Raw genomic sequence first — 14,433 nt, forward strand, 5'->3', positions numbered from 1 at the left:
CTGCATCTGCGGCAAGGTGTGCAAAAACCCGACAGGTCTCAAAATCCATCAGACCAAGATGGCCTGCCTGGGCGACGCTCAGGGGCAGTGGCTAGCACTATAGATAAAGTGCCAGTCACAAACCCTGGTCAGACGGAGGAGGAGCCGGGCCCGGAACTACCCCACAGTGTCCGGAACCTCCAAGCTGCATCAGTCCCCCCGCAGGGTGGAAAACCAGAACATCACCGGGTTAAGTGGCCTGCCGCAAACAACAAGGAGTGGCTTCACCTGGATATGGACTTAGACAAGATCCTGGAGACTGTGAAGGGCGATGTGTGGACCATAAACTCCAGGCTATGTGCACCTTGATAACATCAATCGGTGCAGAGCGGTTTGGGGTGACAGAAAGGCCCGCGAGCAGGCAAACATCGAGACCCAACCGACGGGAGCTTAAGATCAGCCATCTGAGACAAGAACTGAAGATTTTGAAACGTCAGTTCAGGGCAGCAAACGAGGAGGAGAGAGGTGCCTTGTCCGAACTCAGGCAGATCTTGAGGAGCAAGCTAATCACACTTGGGCGAGCTGAATGGCACAGGAGGAAGGGGAAGGAGAGGGCTAAGAAGCGCAAGGCATTCATCACCAACCCATTCAGCTTCACTAAGCGTCTACTGGGGCAGAAGAACAGTGGCACCCTGAAGTGTTCGGTAGAGGATATTAACCACCACCTTAAAACCACCTTCAGCGATCCTTTAAGGGAGCAAGATCTAGGCCCATGTGAGGCCCTGGTAAAGCCACCAGTGCCCGTGGTGCAGTTTAATACCGCAGAGCCTACCCTGAAAGAGGTCAAAGACGCAGTGATGGCTGCAAGATCAAGCTCCTCTCCAGGCCCTAGTGGGGTCCCATACAGAGTCTACAAGCAGTGTCCCAAGCTGCTTGTGCGACTCTGGAAGATCTTAAAGGTGATCTGGCATAGGAAGAAGGTCGCCGCCCAGTGGCGGGCTGCAGAGGGAGTCTGGATCCCAAAGGAAGAGGACGCGAGTAAAATCGACCAATTCCGCATCATCTCGCTGCTCTGCGTCGAAGGGAAGATCTTCTTTAAGATAGTGTCCCAACGGCTGACTGACTTCCTCTTGAAGAACGGTTATATTGACACCTCAGTGCAGAAGGGTGGAGTCCCTGGTGTTCCAGGATGCCTAGAGCACACGGGTGTGGTCTCGCAGCTCATCCGGGAGGCAAAGGCAAGCAGAGGGGATTTGGCAACACTCTGGCTGGACCTAACGAACGCCTATGGATCCATCCCCCACAAACTCGTGGAAACAGCGTTGACAAGACATCATGTGCCAGTAGCTATCACTAACCTCATCCTGGACTATTATAACAACTTCCAGTTGAGGGTAACATCAGGATCATCAACATCTGCCTGGCAACGCCTGGAGAAGGGTATTATTACAGGCTGCACCATTTCGGTGCCACTCTTCTCCTTGGCTATGAACATGATTGTGAAGTCTGCTGAGGTGGAGTGCAGAGGCCCTCTGTCAAAATCTGGAACGCGGCAGCCCCCAATAAGAGCATTTATGGACGATCTCACAGTCACCACAACCTCTGTGCCCGGTTGTAGATGGCTACTCCAGGGGCTTGAGCGGCTCATCTCGTGGGCAAGGATGAGCTTCAAGCCCGCCAAGTCCAGGTTTTTGGTCTTGAAGAAAGGCAAGGTGGTCGATCGGTTTCGCTTTGCCATAGGAGAGACAGCAATTCCATCAGTGACTGACAAACCTGTGAAGAGCCTGGGCAAGGTCTTTAACAGCTCCTTGAGGGACTCCGGTGCACTCCAGCAAACTAAGGCTGACCTGACTGCATGGCTTGCAGCTATAGACAAGTCGGGGCTGCCAGGGAAATTCAAAACCTGGATTTACCAACATGGAGTCCTGCCAAGACTCCTTTGGCCTTTGCTTGTCTATGAGGTGCCCATAACAATGGTGGAGACGTTGGAAAGAACCATCAGCCAGTTTCTTCGCAGGTGGATGGGGCTTCCCCGATCCCTTAGCAGCATCGCGTTGTATGGCCATTCCACAATGCTGCAGCTTCCAATCAGCGGCTTGTCAGAGGAGTTTATGGTCACACGTTCCAGGGAGCTGATGATGTACAGGGACTCCGCTGACAAAAAAGTCACCACCGCAGGAATCCAAGTGAAAACGGGGAGGAAGTGGAAGGCCCACGAAGCCATTGACAGAGCTGAGGCACGGCTGCAGCACAACATCTTGGTGGGTAACACAGCAGTGGGTCGGGCTGGGCTTGGTAGCTTCTCTAAAAGTCGCTACGATAAAGCTGGAAGAATGGAGAGACGTCAAATGGTACAGGATGAGATCCGAGTAGAAGTGGAGGAAAATCGGCGGATCAAGATGGTGGCTATGTACCAACAAGGCGCCTGGACAAGGTGGGAACACGCCGAAAAGCGGAAAATTACCTGGCCAGAGCTCTGGAGACTGGAGCCCCAGCACCTCAAGTTTCTCATCCTATCCGTGTATGACGTTCTTCCAAGCCCAACCAATTTGCAGCGCTGGGGTATGGCAGACACCGCGGCATGCCAGTTATGTGAGAGGAGAGCCACGCTAGAGAATATCCTCAGTTGCTGCCCGAAGGCCTTGGGGGAAGGGCGTTATCGCTGGCGACATGACCAGGTCCTTAGGGCTCTGGCAGATACGCTCAGCATAGCAATCTCCAACTGCAGATACCAGATCCCCCGAAAGAAGCTCATTACCTTCGTCAGAGCTGGAGAGCAGGCACAAAATCAGCCAGGTTCCTCTGGAGGGCTTCTCACCACAGCACGAGACTGGAAACTCCAAGTCGACCTGGGGAAACAGCTTAAGTTCCCAGAGCACATCTTGGCCACTGCACTCCGCCCAGACGTGGTGTTGACATCGGAGTCAACAAAGCAAGTGGTCCTGGTGGAGCTGACTGTTCCCTGGGAAGACAGAGTTGAGGAGGCCAATAAACGTAAGAGGGCCAAATACTCTGAGTTAGTGGCTGAGTGTCGGAGCAAAGGCTGGAAAGCCCGATGCGAACCAGTCGAGGTGGGGTGCAGGGGTTTTGCTGGCCAGTCTCTACCCCGCACCTTGAAGCTCCTTGGAGTTAAGGGTCAGCTGTGCAGAAAAGCCATTAGGAACATCATAGAGGCTGCGGAGAAAGCCTCAAGATGGCTATGGATCCGGAGGGGGGACCCTTGGAGTAGCAGGCCACTTGGACACAAGTTGGGGGCTGATCACCCCCGGCTGGGTCGCCCGAGCGAGGGTGTTTGATGATCAAAGACCCGAAACACCCAAGGACCTCGGGTTCATCACTGATGATGTGTCCAAGTAGCACCTAGTGGTGTATTCAAGAACAGTATCGTTTATATATGTTTAGTTTAGGTTAGCATTTAGCATAGATCTTGTTAGTTTGTCTTGTTCCTACCTGTCTTGTGTAACCTTGTCGTTTGTCTAGTCTTTGTTATTATTAAACTCTTTTATTAAATACATCTATGTGTGTGTGTCTTCCCCCTCTTGTCTTGTCATAGCCCATAGCATTACTCACAAACCTGGCTGACACCATTCAGTGCAAATCATCAGAATAAGGTTAGTGGAGCTTCCACATGCATCCATCTGCTCTTGAAGATGACATTTTAACCCTACAATCTGACATTCATATGAAGTCAAGGGCAGAGGAAAAAATATCCAAACATAAGAAAAAGTGCCACATATTTGACAGCATGTTTTGGATCAACCTACTTGTGAGAATCAGTCTTTTCCCACATGAAAATGATTAAGTCTAAATATCGGTCCACCCTTACTGATGAACACTTGGAAGCCTGCTTGAGAATTGGCGTCAGAATCTACTGTCCAGACTACATAAACCTGGCTGACACCATTCAGTGCAAATCATCAGAATAAGGTTAGTGTGATTTTTTTCAGTCACTTGCCCGGTAATGCTGAATATCAATATAGGCAACTGAAGCACATTTTAAAAAGCTACAAAGCTTTTTTTAAAAAGTAGATTGCGATGACCTGTCGACTGAAAATAGTAGATCTCAAAGCTCGAAAGTATGCGCACCTCTGGAATAAATGTTTTATTAAATGTTCAATTAAATTAAGTGGGCAAAAATTTACACCCAATAATAATGTAACACAAATGCTGTTAAAATAATAAATTATGTAAAATAAATAATGTTTAGGGCTTTGTGGAGCCTGCCGGTAGACTAAATCCTAATTTGGTAAATATAAATAAGAAGCACATTTAACAAGCCTATTTCTGCTATCTGTTTCTCTTATCTCTTGTTTACTTGTGTTTACTTGCTAGGGTCTTCTCTGCATAAGTTCAAGTTTTTTTTCCTCTTCACAGCTCCAACATGTGATGTTTACACCTGTGTGCTGGAATGTTCTAGCCATGGTTGCTAAGGTTTCTTTTAGAAATCTTGTTTCCTCTCACATTCCGAAAACATACCAGCTGTAATGAGTGGGTCTCGCCTCGTCACAGAGGTGCCAAGTGTAGCCCCAACACCTGCAAATGAAAATGAATCCAAACTACAGGAAGCTTAACCAAGGTAGAACAATACTGTAGTAACAAACAAAAAGATAAATAAAGGCAGTGGCTAAGATAACAGAAATAAATGACAGATACAGCCTACAATTAAGAAAGTGGATAGAAAAGGAACAGCACAGAAATAAAAGAAAACTGGTTGTCACAATATGGCAAGCTCCTCAGAACCCAGAACAAGCTGGTAATGGCAATGCATAAATGGCACACCATCCTACCAACTGCCATAGCCCATTACCAGTGTGGGTCCAAACATGGGGCTTGCTCCTGAAAAGGGTCAAAGAAAGGGCTCCCAGGAAAAGATATACAGTTCCGGTATCATATGCCAGCCGAAAACTGGACCGGATCAAGCTTGGCATCATGGTTTTAAGAAAACAGGAAGGTTTCCAGAGGGAGCTGGCAAATCTGTAGGGAAGAAACCATGATAAATAGAAACACTTGGCATGATAGAGGGATATAACTGGGCATAATATCAATGCCCAGTTGCCAATCTTCATGGAAGGTGGTCCCGTTACATCTGTAGGTGTGTCTGCTCTTTTCAAATTTTTAAGTGAAGATTTGCTTTCATGTATATGCATTATTTATTTCTGTGGTAACGGAAAGCGTACATACTGTAAGCTCAGCATGCTAGAAGAGTATTCAGCCACCTCACTTGTGTTTGAAATTACACCTGCTTCAGCTAACTGTAATAATATTGTTAAACAATAGTTGACAAAATACATTTGTGACCTTTGTCATTCTGCTTTAAATTATAAAACTGACCTATATTATTGTAAATCATTGGAACCACCTCTGTGTGTTGTATTCTGAGAGTGTTAAATTGCAAATGTTGCCTGTTGACACATAAAGCATTTGTTTTTGTGACAAAATTCTTTGTCTTTGAAAGGTCATATAAGTAAAATATTAAACATTTTACCTCCATATTAAGCAAATACTGGCAAATTTTTGACTTGTTTTACACAAAGATTTTATATTTATTTTCAATGTTTTTGCACTCGGACTCAGAACCCGAACACAATTGTGCAAGAATTAAGCACATTCCACACGCTGGATAGAAATAAAAATTATTCTGATCTTTTAATTCATATACAGTGGTACCTTGAAACTCAACGTCATTTGGTTCTGGGAGTGGCGTTGAGTTTAAAATGCGCTGAGTTTCAAGGTATTTTTTTCCCATAAGGATGTATGGGAAACCTGTTAATGTGTTTCATGGTCCCATGGAACTGCATATATTTTAGGCTAATGTAAAATAGGGGGGTTGTTTTTGACACTTATATACTGAAAATACACAAACACAAATATAATATAAAAACACTGAAATAAAAAGCTGATTCTTACAATTTCTCAGAACCCCAACCTGTAACACAAGTTTAAAAGTGAAACAGTGAGGAAAATCCAGCAAAACACTGATACATGTGGACACTGAGTGAATCTGGTGGTTATTTCACACAAATGCAGATTCGTCTCATATGCACACTTTGATGACAATTACCACACCACTTAAGCCGAGTGCTGAACAAAGCGACTGTTCACTGTTAATTTGAAATTAACTAAATACATTTTTAAAAAACAATCTGACCACGTTGAGTTTAAGGGAAAAGTTGAGTTCAAGGGTACAAATTTCTCGATGAAAGGCGTTGAGTTTCAAAGGTTTTGATTTTAGGGGATGTTGAGTTACAAGGTACCACTTTTATTTACACACATGATCTAATTTGTCTTTGTAAACAAAAGTATGTATTTAAAAGCTTGGAAAGGTGTAGATGTATGATGATGTAGATGTATGATGATGTAGGTAAAAGGAAAGCGATCAGTCAATAAAAAATATTGCAGGTCTATTGCGAAACAAGATGAATGGCTAAACCTTTTATAAAATCATATACATATTGTATATACAGTGTATCACAAAAGTGAGTACACCCCTCACATTTCTGCAGATATTTAAGTATATCTTTTCATGGGACAACACTGACAAAATGACACTTTGACACAATGAAAAGTAGTCTGTGTGCAGCTTATATAACAGTGTAAATTTATTCTTCCCTCAAAATAACTCAATATACAGCCATTAATGTCTAAACCACCGGCAACAAAAGTGAGTACACCCCTAAGAGACTACACCCCTAAATGTCCAAATTGAGCACTGCTTGTCATTTTCCCTCCAAAATGTCATGTGATTTGTTAGTGTTACTAGGTCTCAGGTGTGCATAGGGAGCAGGTGTGTTCAATTTAGTAGTACAGCTCTCACACTCTCTCATACTGGTCACTGAAAGTTCCAACATGGCACCTCATGGCAAAGAACTCTCTGAGGATCTTAAAAGACGAATTGTTGCGCTACATGAAGATGGCCAAGGCTACAAGAAGATTGCCAACACCCTGAAACTGAGCTGCAGCACAGAGGCCAAGATCATCCAGCGTTTTAAAAGAGCAGGGTCCACTCAGAACAGACCTCGCGTTGGTCGTCCAAAGAAGCTGAGTGCACGTGCTCAGCGTCACATCCAACTGCTGTCTTTGAAAGATAGGCGCAGGAGTGCTGTCAGCATTGCTGCAGAGATTGAAAAGGTGGGGGGTCAGCCTGTCAGTGCTCAGACCATACGCCGCACACTACATCAAATTGGTCTGCATGGCTGTCACCCCAGAAGGAAGCCTCTTCTGAAGTCTCTACACAAGAAAGCCCGCAAACAGTTTGCTGAAGACATGTCAACAAAGGACATGGATTACTGGAACCATGTCCTATGGTCTGATGAGACCAAGATTAATTTGTTTGGTTCAGATGGTCTCAAGCATGTGTGGCAGCAATCAGGTGAGGAGTACAAAGATAAGTGTGTCATGCCTACAGTCAAGCATGGTGGTGGGAATGCCATGGTCTGGGGCTGCATGAGTGCAGCAGGTGTTGGGGAGTTACATTTCATTGAGGGACACATGAACTCCAATATGTACTGTGAAATACTGATGCAGAGCATGATCCCCTCCCTCCGGAAACTGGGTCGCAAGGCAGTGTTCCAGCCTGATAATGACCCCAAACACACCTCTAAGACGACCACTGCTTTATTGAAGAGGCTGAGGGTAAAGGTGATGGACTGGCCAAGCATGTCTCCAGACCTAAACCCAATAGAACATCTTTGGGGCATCCTCAAGCGGAAGGTGGAGGAGCGCAAAGTCTCGAATATCCGCCAGCTCCGTGATGTCGTCATGGAGGAGTGGAAAAGCATTCCAGTGGCAACCTGTGAAGCTCTGGTAAACTCCATGCCCAGGAGAGTTAAGGCAGTTCTGGGAAATAATGGTGGCCACACAAAATATTGACGCTTCAGGAACTTTCACTAAGGCGTGTACTCACTTTTGTTGCCGGTGGTTTAGACATTAATGGCTGTATATTGAGTTATTTTGAGGGAAGAATAAATTTACACTGTTATATAAGCTGCACACAGACTACTTTTCATTGTGTCAAAGTGTCATTTTGTCAGTGTTGTCCCATGAAAAGATATACTTAAATATCTGCAGAAATGTGAGGGGTGTACTCACTTTTGTGATACACTGTACATACAAACAATGGTCAAAAAAGAGAAGTATTTATATAAGCTCATATAGATTAATTGTAAAACATTGTACTCACAATAAAATATTAAAATTGGAGCATCACGATATTAGGCTTCTTCTATGCCAAAACTATTAAAGCATTAGATGTTATTACAAGGAAAAATTAATGCAATGATTAATATAATAAAGAAGAAACTCATTTCATCAGCCAAAAAAACTACATTTAGAGGTTGCAAAATGTCAATCATTTATGAATGCAAAGAAAAAAAAAAGACAAGTGTTTTAAATGCACTGAGGGTATACCCCCCCCCCCCCCCCCCAACAAAAAAAACAAAACAAAAAAAACAAAACAACTCCATTAGTTGTATTATTAGTCTTTTCAAATTTACTGTCATAACTGATAGGATGCATAAAGTGAGTCATCAGTGGCTGATAACTTACACAAAAAAAGTGTAATTACTGGATATTTATTTTATGTATTTGTTTATTAGAATTCATCAGTTCACAAGTGTAATGTTAAACACAGTCATGGACAGTTTTGTAATTCCAGTTAACCTGACTGCATGTCTTTGGACTGTGGAAGGAAACCAGAGCTTCTGGAGGAAACCCACGCAGACACGGGAGAACATGCAAACTCCACACAGAAAGGACCCGGACTGCCCCACCTGGGAATCGAACCCAGGACCTTCTTGCTGTGAGGCGACAGTGCTAACCATTGAGCCACTGTGCTGCCAATTAGTAGATATGAAAAACATATTACCTTGTTATGCTGACCCTAATGTTTTATTTATATAATACTGTATTCATGCTAACTGGCCAAAGTCATACCTACTTTTTAAATCTCTTTGGAATAACTTTCATGAACAGTGTAAAAATCAGAAACTAATGGTTCCACTGACAAGCTATAACAAAGTAAGAACATTGCACTGAAAATTTAGATAAAGAGGGCTGCCTGACTGAAGTGTAATGATTATTTTTGCACATGGCTAGTTTACATAATAGCATCTAATTAACCTAGCCTGCATGATATATTGGCCGATTTGTGAAGATTTTCCTTCTTATTCCATCACCATGTGATGTTCACCCAGCAATTCTTAATCAAACTCATAATGTTATGACTGGAGTCACTAACCCGGCCAGGAGAAGTCATTTCTCACAGGAAGCACTTAATGAGACTGAAATGGTCACAGTAAAACATCCCTTCCCAGGGAATTGAACTTGAACCCTGACAAATGTCAAATTAAGTTCTTAGACATTTTCCATTTTCTTTCATGCGTTAGAAAGGCACCTCAACTTTCTCTGTTTCAATTGAGACATTATAGACTGACCTTTTCACAGACTGAAATAAGTGTAGTTATGACTAGAAGAACTTTAAGCTTAAAGGATATCAAAAGTATGCACATGGTCAGAAACTATGCTATATGTCCGAAAGTATGTAGACACATTATACCAACAACTGAGTTCATGTATTTTATCCAATTCATTGAGAACAGGTACGTAAAAACAAATAAATAAAATAATGTTTAGCTTTGTAGCAACAATTTGGGGAATGTCCTCTTCTAGCGTGACTGTGCCACTGTGTCCATAAAGACGTTGTTTGACAGGTTTGCTGAGTCCTGACATCAACCCCATTCAACAGCTTTAGATTTAATTGGAATGCATGGCCACAAATCCCAAAATCCTGACAGCATCCTGCCTAGATGCTCATGTAAAAGATGTTTAATTATTATAATAAAAACAATAGAACATAAAACAGAAATAACAATGGCTTGTTACAATCAAATACAACCTGCGTCATTGATGTGGTGCTGGTGTTAAATTGGCTTGTTGTCAGTTGTAAAAAAAACTATAGAGAAGAAGCTGGGGTGACAGAGATACAACTAGCAGGTGCTTATGAAGACAGCTAACTCTTTTTTTAGGCTTTTAGCTTCAAAAAAATGTTTCAATTCAGTTTAAATTCAAAGCACTGAAAACATCTGAGGGTTAATTGAGAGCTGTATTAATTGAGAGCTTGCCACAGCATCTCAATAGGTGTCAGGTCAGAACTTGCACTTAGCCAAGTCCTGTTTTGTTTCTTCTGAGCCATTCAGAGGTGGACTTGCTTGTGTGTTTTGGATCATTGTTCTGCTACATAACTCAATTGCACTTGAGCTTTAGGTCACAAACCGTTTAGGTCACAAACAGACATTCTCCTGATTATTCTGACAGAGAGCAGAATTTATGGTTTTATCAGTTCATGACCATCACAGTACCAGCACCAATGTTTAACAGTGGAATACGCTATCAACTTTACACCAGATGTAATGAAACCCACCCTGGGGTGAAAAATGATTTATAATACGAACATTGCAAAGCTAGAAACTAGTCAACATGAGCATTTTAATTAACTTGTAGAAATCGTGGGCTACAGCTGTATGTGACAGCTCCAGCTGTAACTTGATGCAGTTAGCTTGAAAACGTCTGTTCATGTTGACAGTTATCAAGTGTATGTTACTTAAAAATTCTTTTTTATCATAGATGAAAAGCTAATTGACCATACTTTAAATATTGTGTTGAAACAATGTAATGTCATCAGCAATTGGCATAACACAGTAAAATGTTGTGTTATTTATTTATTTAATTGAGCCACTGCTGTATTTTGAATTTACAGCATTTTGAGTTTTTAGAGTGTAAATAACATTGCTTTGTAGATTTTAATGTTTTACACTTTGTTTACATTCATGATAGAACACTAGTTAGTTTACACATGATTCATCAGTTTAAGTTTAATATCAAACACGTCATAGGCTATTTTGTATCTCCTATTCACTTAACTGTGGGAGGTGTATTTCCTCCAACCTAGTTGTGGGAGGAAACATGCAAGAACATGCAAACTCCTCACAGAAAAGACCCAGACTGCTCCACCTGGGCATAAAACCCAGCAGTACTACCCACTGCTCTGTGACAACCCAGTTCTTGCACCGTGAGCCCTCCAATCTATGTGGATTTTCAGGTGGTAGCTGCTTCTGTGGCAACTTGCTCATCCAGGGCAGTTTTGCTTTGACGTGTCCTGGCATGTCAGTGGAAAACCAGACTATATAAAGGTTTTCAAGAATGCAGGTTTCCCTAACAGAGGACCTGGCAAGTTAAAAAACGTGATTTATAGAAACAATTTCACATTCACAGTGTATTATTGCTCACAAGGCACCAATGAATTGTCAGTTAAGAAGAAACTGACATGTCAACCAAATGAACCCTGTGCTGGCCATAACTGGCATGGCAGATGAAGCCAGATTCTGCATCCAGGCCAAGCTGGACCCATTACAATTATACCACAAAGTGTGGATGGTACATACTAAAAATGAACTTGGAATTTGCTTAATCTTGCATGACCATAAGCAAAACTTTAGGAATTTTTTATTTAGCCATGTTTTATATGGAATAATTGATTCTAATCGATTTTGATCACTACTTGTTGCAGCCCAAACACATGTAATGCTGAAATAAGCAGTAATGACTATAATTGTAACTCATGTCAAAGCTCAGTAGAGTAGCCATTAGTGGACCGCTCTTAGAGTCTGAAAGAATTGGTCGCATAAGTGCAGAGTAAATGTTCAGTAATTACACTTTAGCATTAATGCTTCCTGATGCTGGATTATTAGTGATGAATGTCTGCATCGCTAATTGCCTCACAGCAGCCTCAGCAAAGGTCTATATTTCAGCTTTTTCAGTTTGTTTACAAAAAGAATGGATGTTTCATGATCATGCGCATGATGATCTTTAAAATGAAAAGGAAAATGCAAAAAAATATTACTTAAGAAAAGTAGCTGGCCCATTTTACTTCAACATGATAAAATCTTCTATTTATTTCAGCTAGAATGCATGTCTCTACAAGCTTTATACACCTGGATTTGAGCATTTCAACTCATTCTTCATAGAAGATTATCTCTAGATCTGTCAGATTGAAAAGTAAGAGGCTGTGATCTTAAGACCCCTTAACAGATGTTTGAACAGGTTTAAGTCTGATCTTTGGTTGGATCACTGAAGTACATTCCTGAAAGACTTGTCCTGAAGCCACTTCAGTGTTGGCTGTATGTGGCTGGATGTTTGTGTATTTGGTTGAATTCATTCATCCTTGACCATGCTGCTGAGAAGCACCACCACAGCATGATGCTGACACCTCCATGTGTTACCATAGGGATAGTTCTGCCCTTAAGTTTACATTTTTATCTCAGTAGACCAGAGAATTTTTTCCCTTATGTTGTCAGAGTACCTTACAAAAAGTGTAAATAAGTAATGTGTCATACTCCTTCTGTCTTAACACTCTACTATTCATTAATTGATGTATTCATTGTCTGTTTTACCACAGCTTTAATCTGGTCAGGGTCGCGGTGGGTCTGATTCATTGGGCGAAAGGCAGGAAACACACTGGACAGGTTGGCAGTCCATCAGAGGGCAAAGATACAGACAGATTCATGCTTAGAAAAAATTTTTTAGCACCATTGGACTGACTGTACGTCTTTGGACAATTCTTTCTTTCTTTCTTAATTTCTTTCTGTCTGTCTGTCTGTCTGTCTGTCTGTCTGTCTGTCTGTCTCTTTCTTTTGCCTTTTCCCTTGTATTACTTTGTTTTGCAGTAGTAAGTAGTCTTTGACTTAACTTATTTATCAGTAAATTACACAGAGATAAATGGCTTATTGATCTTTTCATTAATGAGTGAGAAATGGAACAGTTGAGATGCTTGATCAAATAAAGAAAGCTTAAACCTGGCTGTGAGAGTAGTTTATGGTAACAACTGGCTTTTGTGCACTTAAATTAGTTTCAAGCTCTTCAATTTCAATTTCAATTTCAATTTCAAAGCTTTATTGTCATATGTACAGTAGGAAACGTGTTTCCCTGTAAAATGAAATTCTTATTTTGCTGTCCACACATGATGTAACAAAGTACAAAGATAATAATAAAATCAAATCAAATTAAGAAATAAAAGTTAGATATAGTAAAAAAAACACGCTGAGTATAAGTTATGTACATTGTGCAAGAAAAGAGCAGATATATTGCCATCAGACAATATAGTTACATGTGCAAAATGTAAAGACAGTAGTGTAAACATACATGTGCAGCTGTATGTAGACCTGTAAACAGTCATATGTGGTATAGTGCAAGTATTGTGTGCAAGTGTGATAGTGTCTATGAATAATCAGCTCAGCTGTTTAAGAGTCTGATAGCTGTGGGAAAGAAAGAGATCTTTAGTCTTGTTGTCCTGCATTTCACACTTCTGTATCTCCGGCCTGAGGGTAGAAGTGTGAATAGTCCATGTTGGGGGTGGGTGGGGTCTTTGATGATGGACGCAGCTCTCCTGTGGACTCTGTGATGGTAGATGCTCTGGAGAGAGGGTTGTACCGTCCTGGTGATTTTCGTAGCAGTCTTTGTCACTCTCTCCAGGCGTTTGCGATCCTTCACAGTAGAACTGCCGTACCACACGGTGATGCAATTGGTCAGGATGGACTCAATGATGCAGCGGTAGAAGTTGCTGAGTATTTTGGGTGACATGCCAAATTTCCTCAGCCTCCTCAAGAAATACAACCGCTGCTGAGCACTCTTTAACACCTGTGTGGTGTTTAGTGTCCAAGTGAGGTCATCACTGATGTGGACCCCTAGGTATTTAAAACTGTTCACCCTCTCCACCTCAAGGTCCCGGATAAACAGTGGCTGATGAGGTCTCCTCTCCCTCCTCATGTCCACTATCATCTCCTTGGTCTTGTCTATGTTGAATGTAAGGTTATTGTCCACACACCAGGTAACCAGACTGTTCACCTCACTCCTGTAGGCTGCCTCCTCTCCTCCAGTGATACGACCTATCACAGCAGTGTCGTCAGCAAACTTCAGGATGATGTTGTCGGGGTGGGAGGCGACACAGTCGTGGGTAAACAGGGTGTAGAGGATAGGGCTGAGGACACAGCCCTGCGGGGTACCAATATTGGTGATTATGCTGGCTGATGTCCTGTTTCCAATCCTAACAGACTGAGGCCTACCAGTCAGGAAGTTTAAAAGCCAGTCACAGATGGTGGGGTGTAGTCCAAGAGATGACAGTTTCATCATAAACTCTCAAAGCATGCCTTAATTTCATTTATTTAAACATAGTTTTCTATACTGCGTGGCATAGAAGGTTTCTATACTGCATGGCATCACTGGGTTTTTCTAAGTACCCTTGAACTTTTTCTTAAATTCAATAATTTATTAAATCCAATAAGTTACCATGGCACAAATAATAATAATAAAAAATAATAAACTAAAATTATTATTATTATATCATAAAATCAATAGCAAAAAACAGCAGGTAGTTTAGCATACTATGTAATACCCTTCTGTGTG

The 14,433-nt window shown here is 42.0% G+C and overlaps 1 protein-coding gene across 1 annotated transcript; it reads left to right on the plus strand.

The window, feature by feature from the left end:
- The first annotated feature begins 335 nt into the window (after positions 1-335).
- LOC134308837 (uncharacterized) lies at positions 336-3,284 on the plus strand. The gene has a single exon (XM_062990717.1). It carries the CDS (start codon positions 336-338, stop codon positions 3,273-3,275), a length of 2,940 nt encoding a protein of 979 aa, XP_062846787.1. The 3' UTR covers positions 3,276-3,284.
- The last annotated feature ends 11,149 nt before the right edge of the window (positions 3,285-14,433 follow it).

This window comes from Trichomycterus rosablanca, chromosome 2 (genome assembly GCF_030014385.1).
Source record: "Trichomycterus rosablanca isolate fTriRos1 chromosome 2, fTriRos1.hap1, whole genome shotgun sequence".
Classification (NCBI taxonomy): Eukaryota; Metazoa; Chordata; class Actinopteri; order Siluriformes; family Trichomycteridae; genus Trichomycterus; species Trichomycterus rosablanca.

What these genes read in the sequence shown, in the direction of transcription:
- LOC134308837 (XM_062990717.1), top strand. Translation starts at nt 336, where the DNA reads ATGTGCACCTTGATAACATCAATCGGTGCAGAGCGGTTTGGGGTGACA.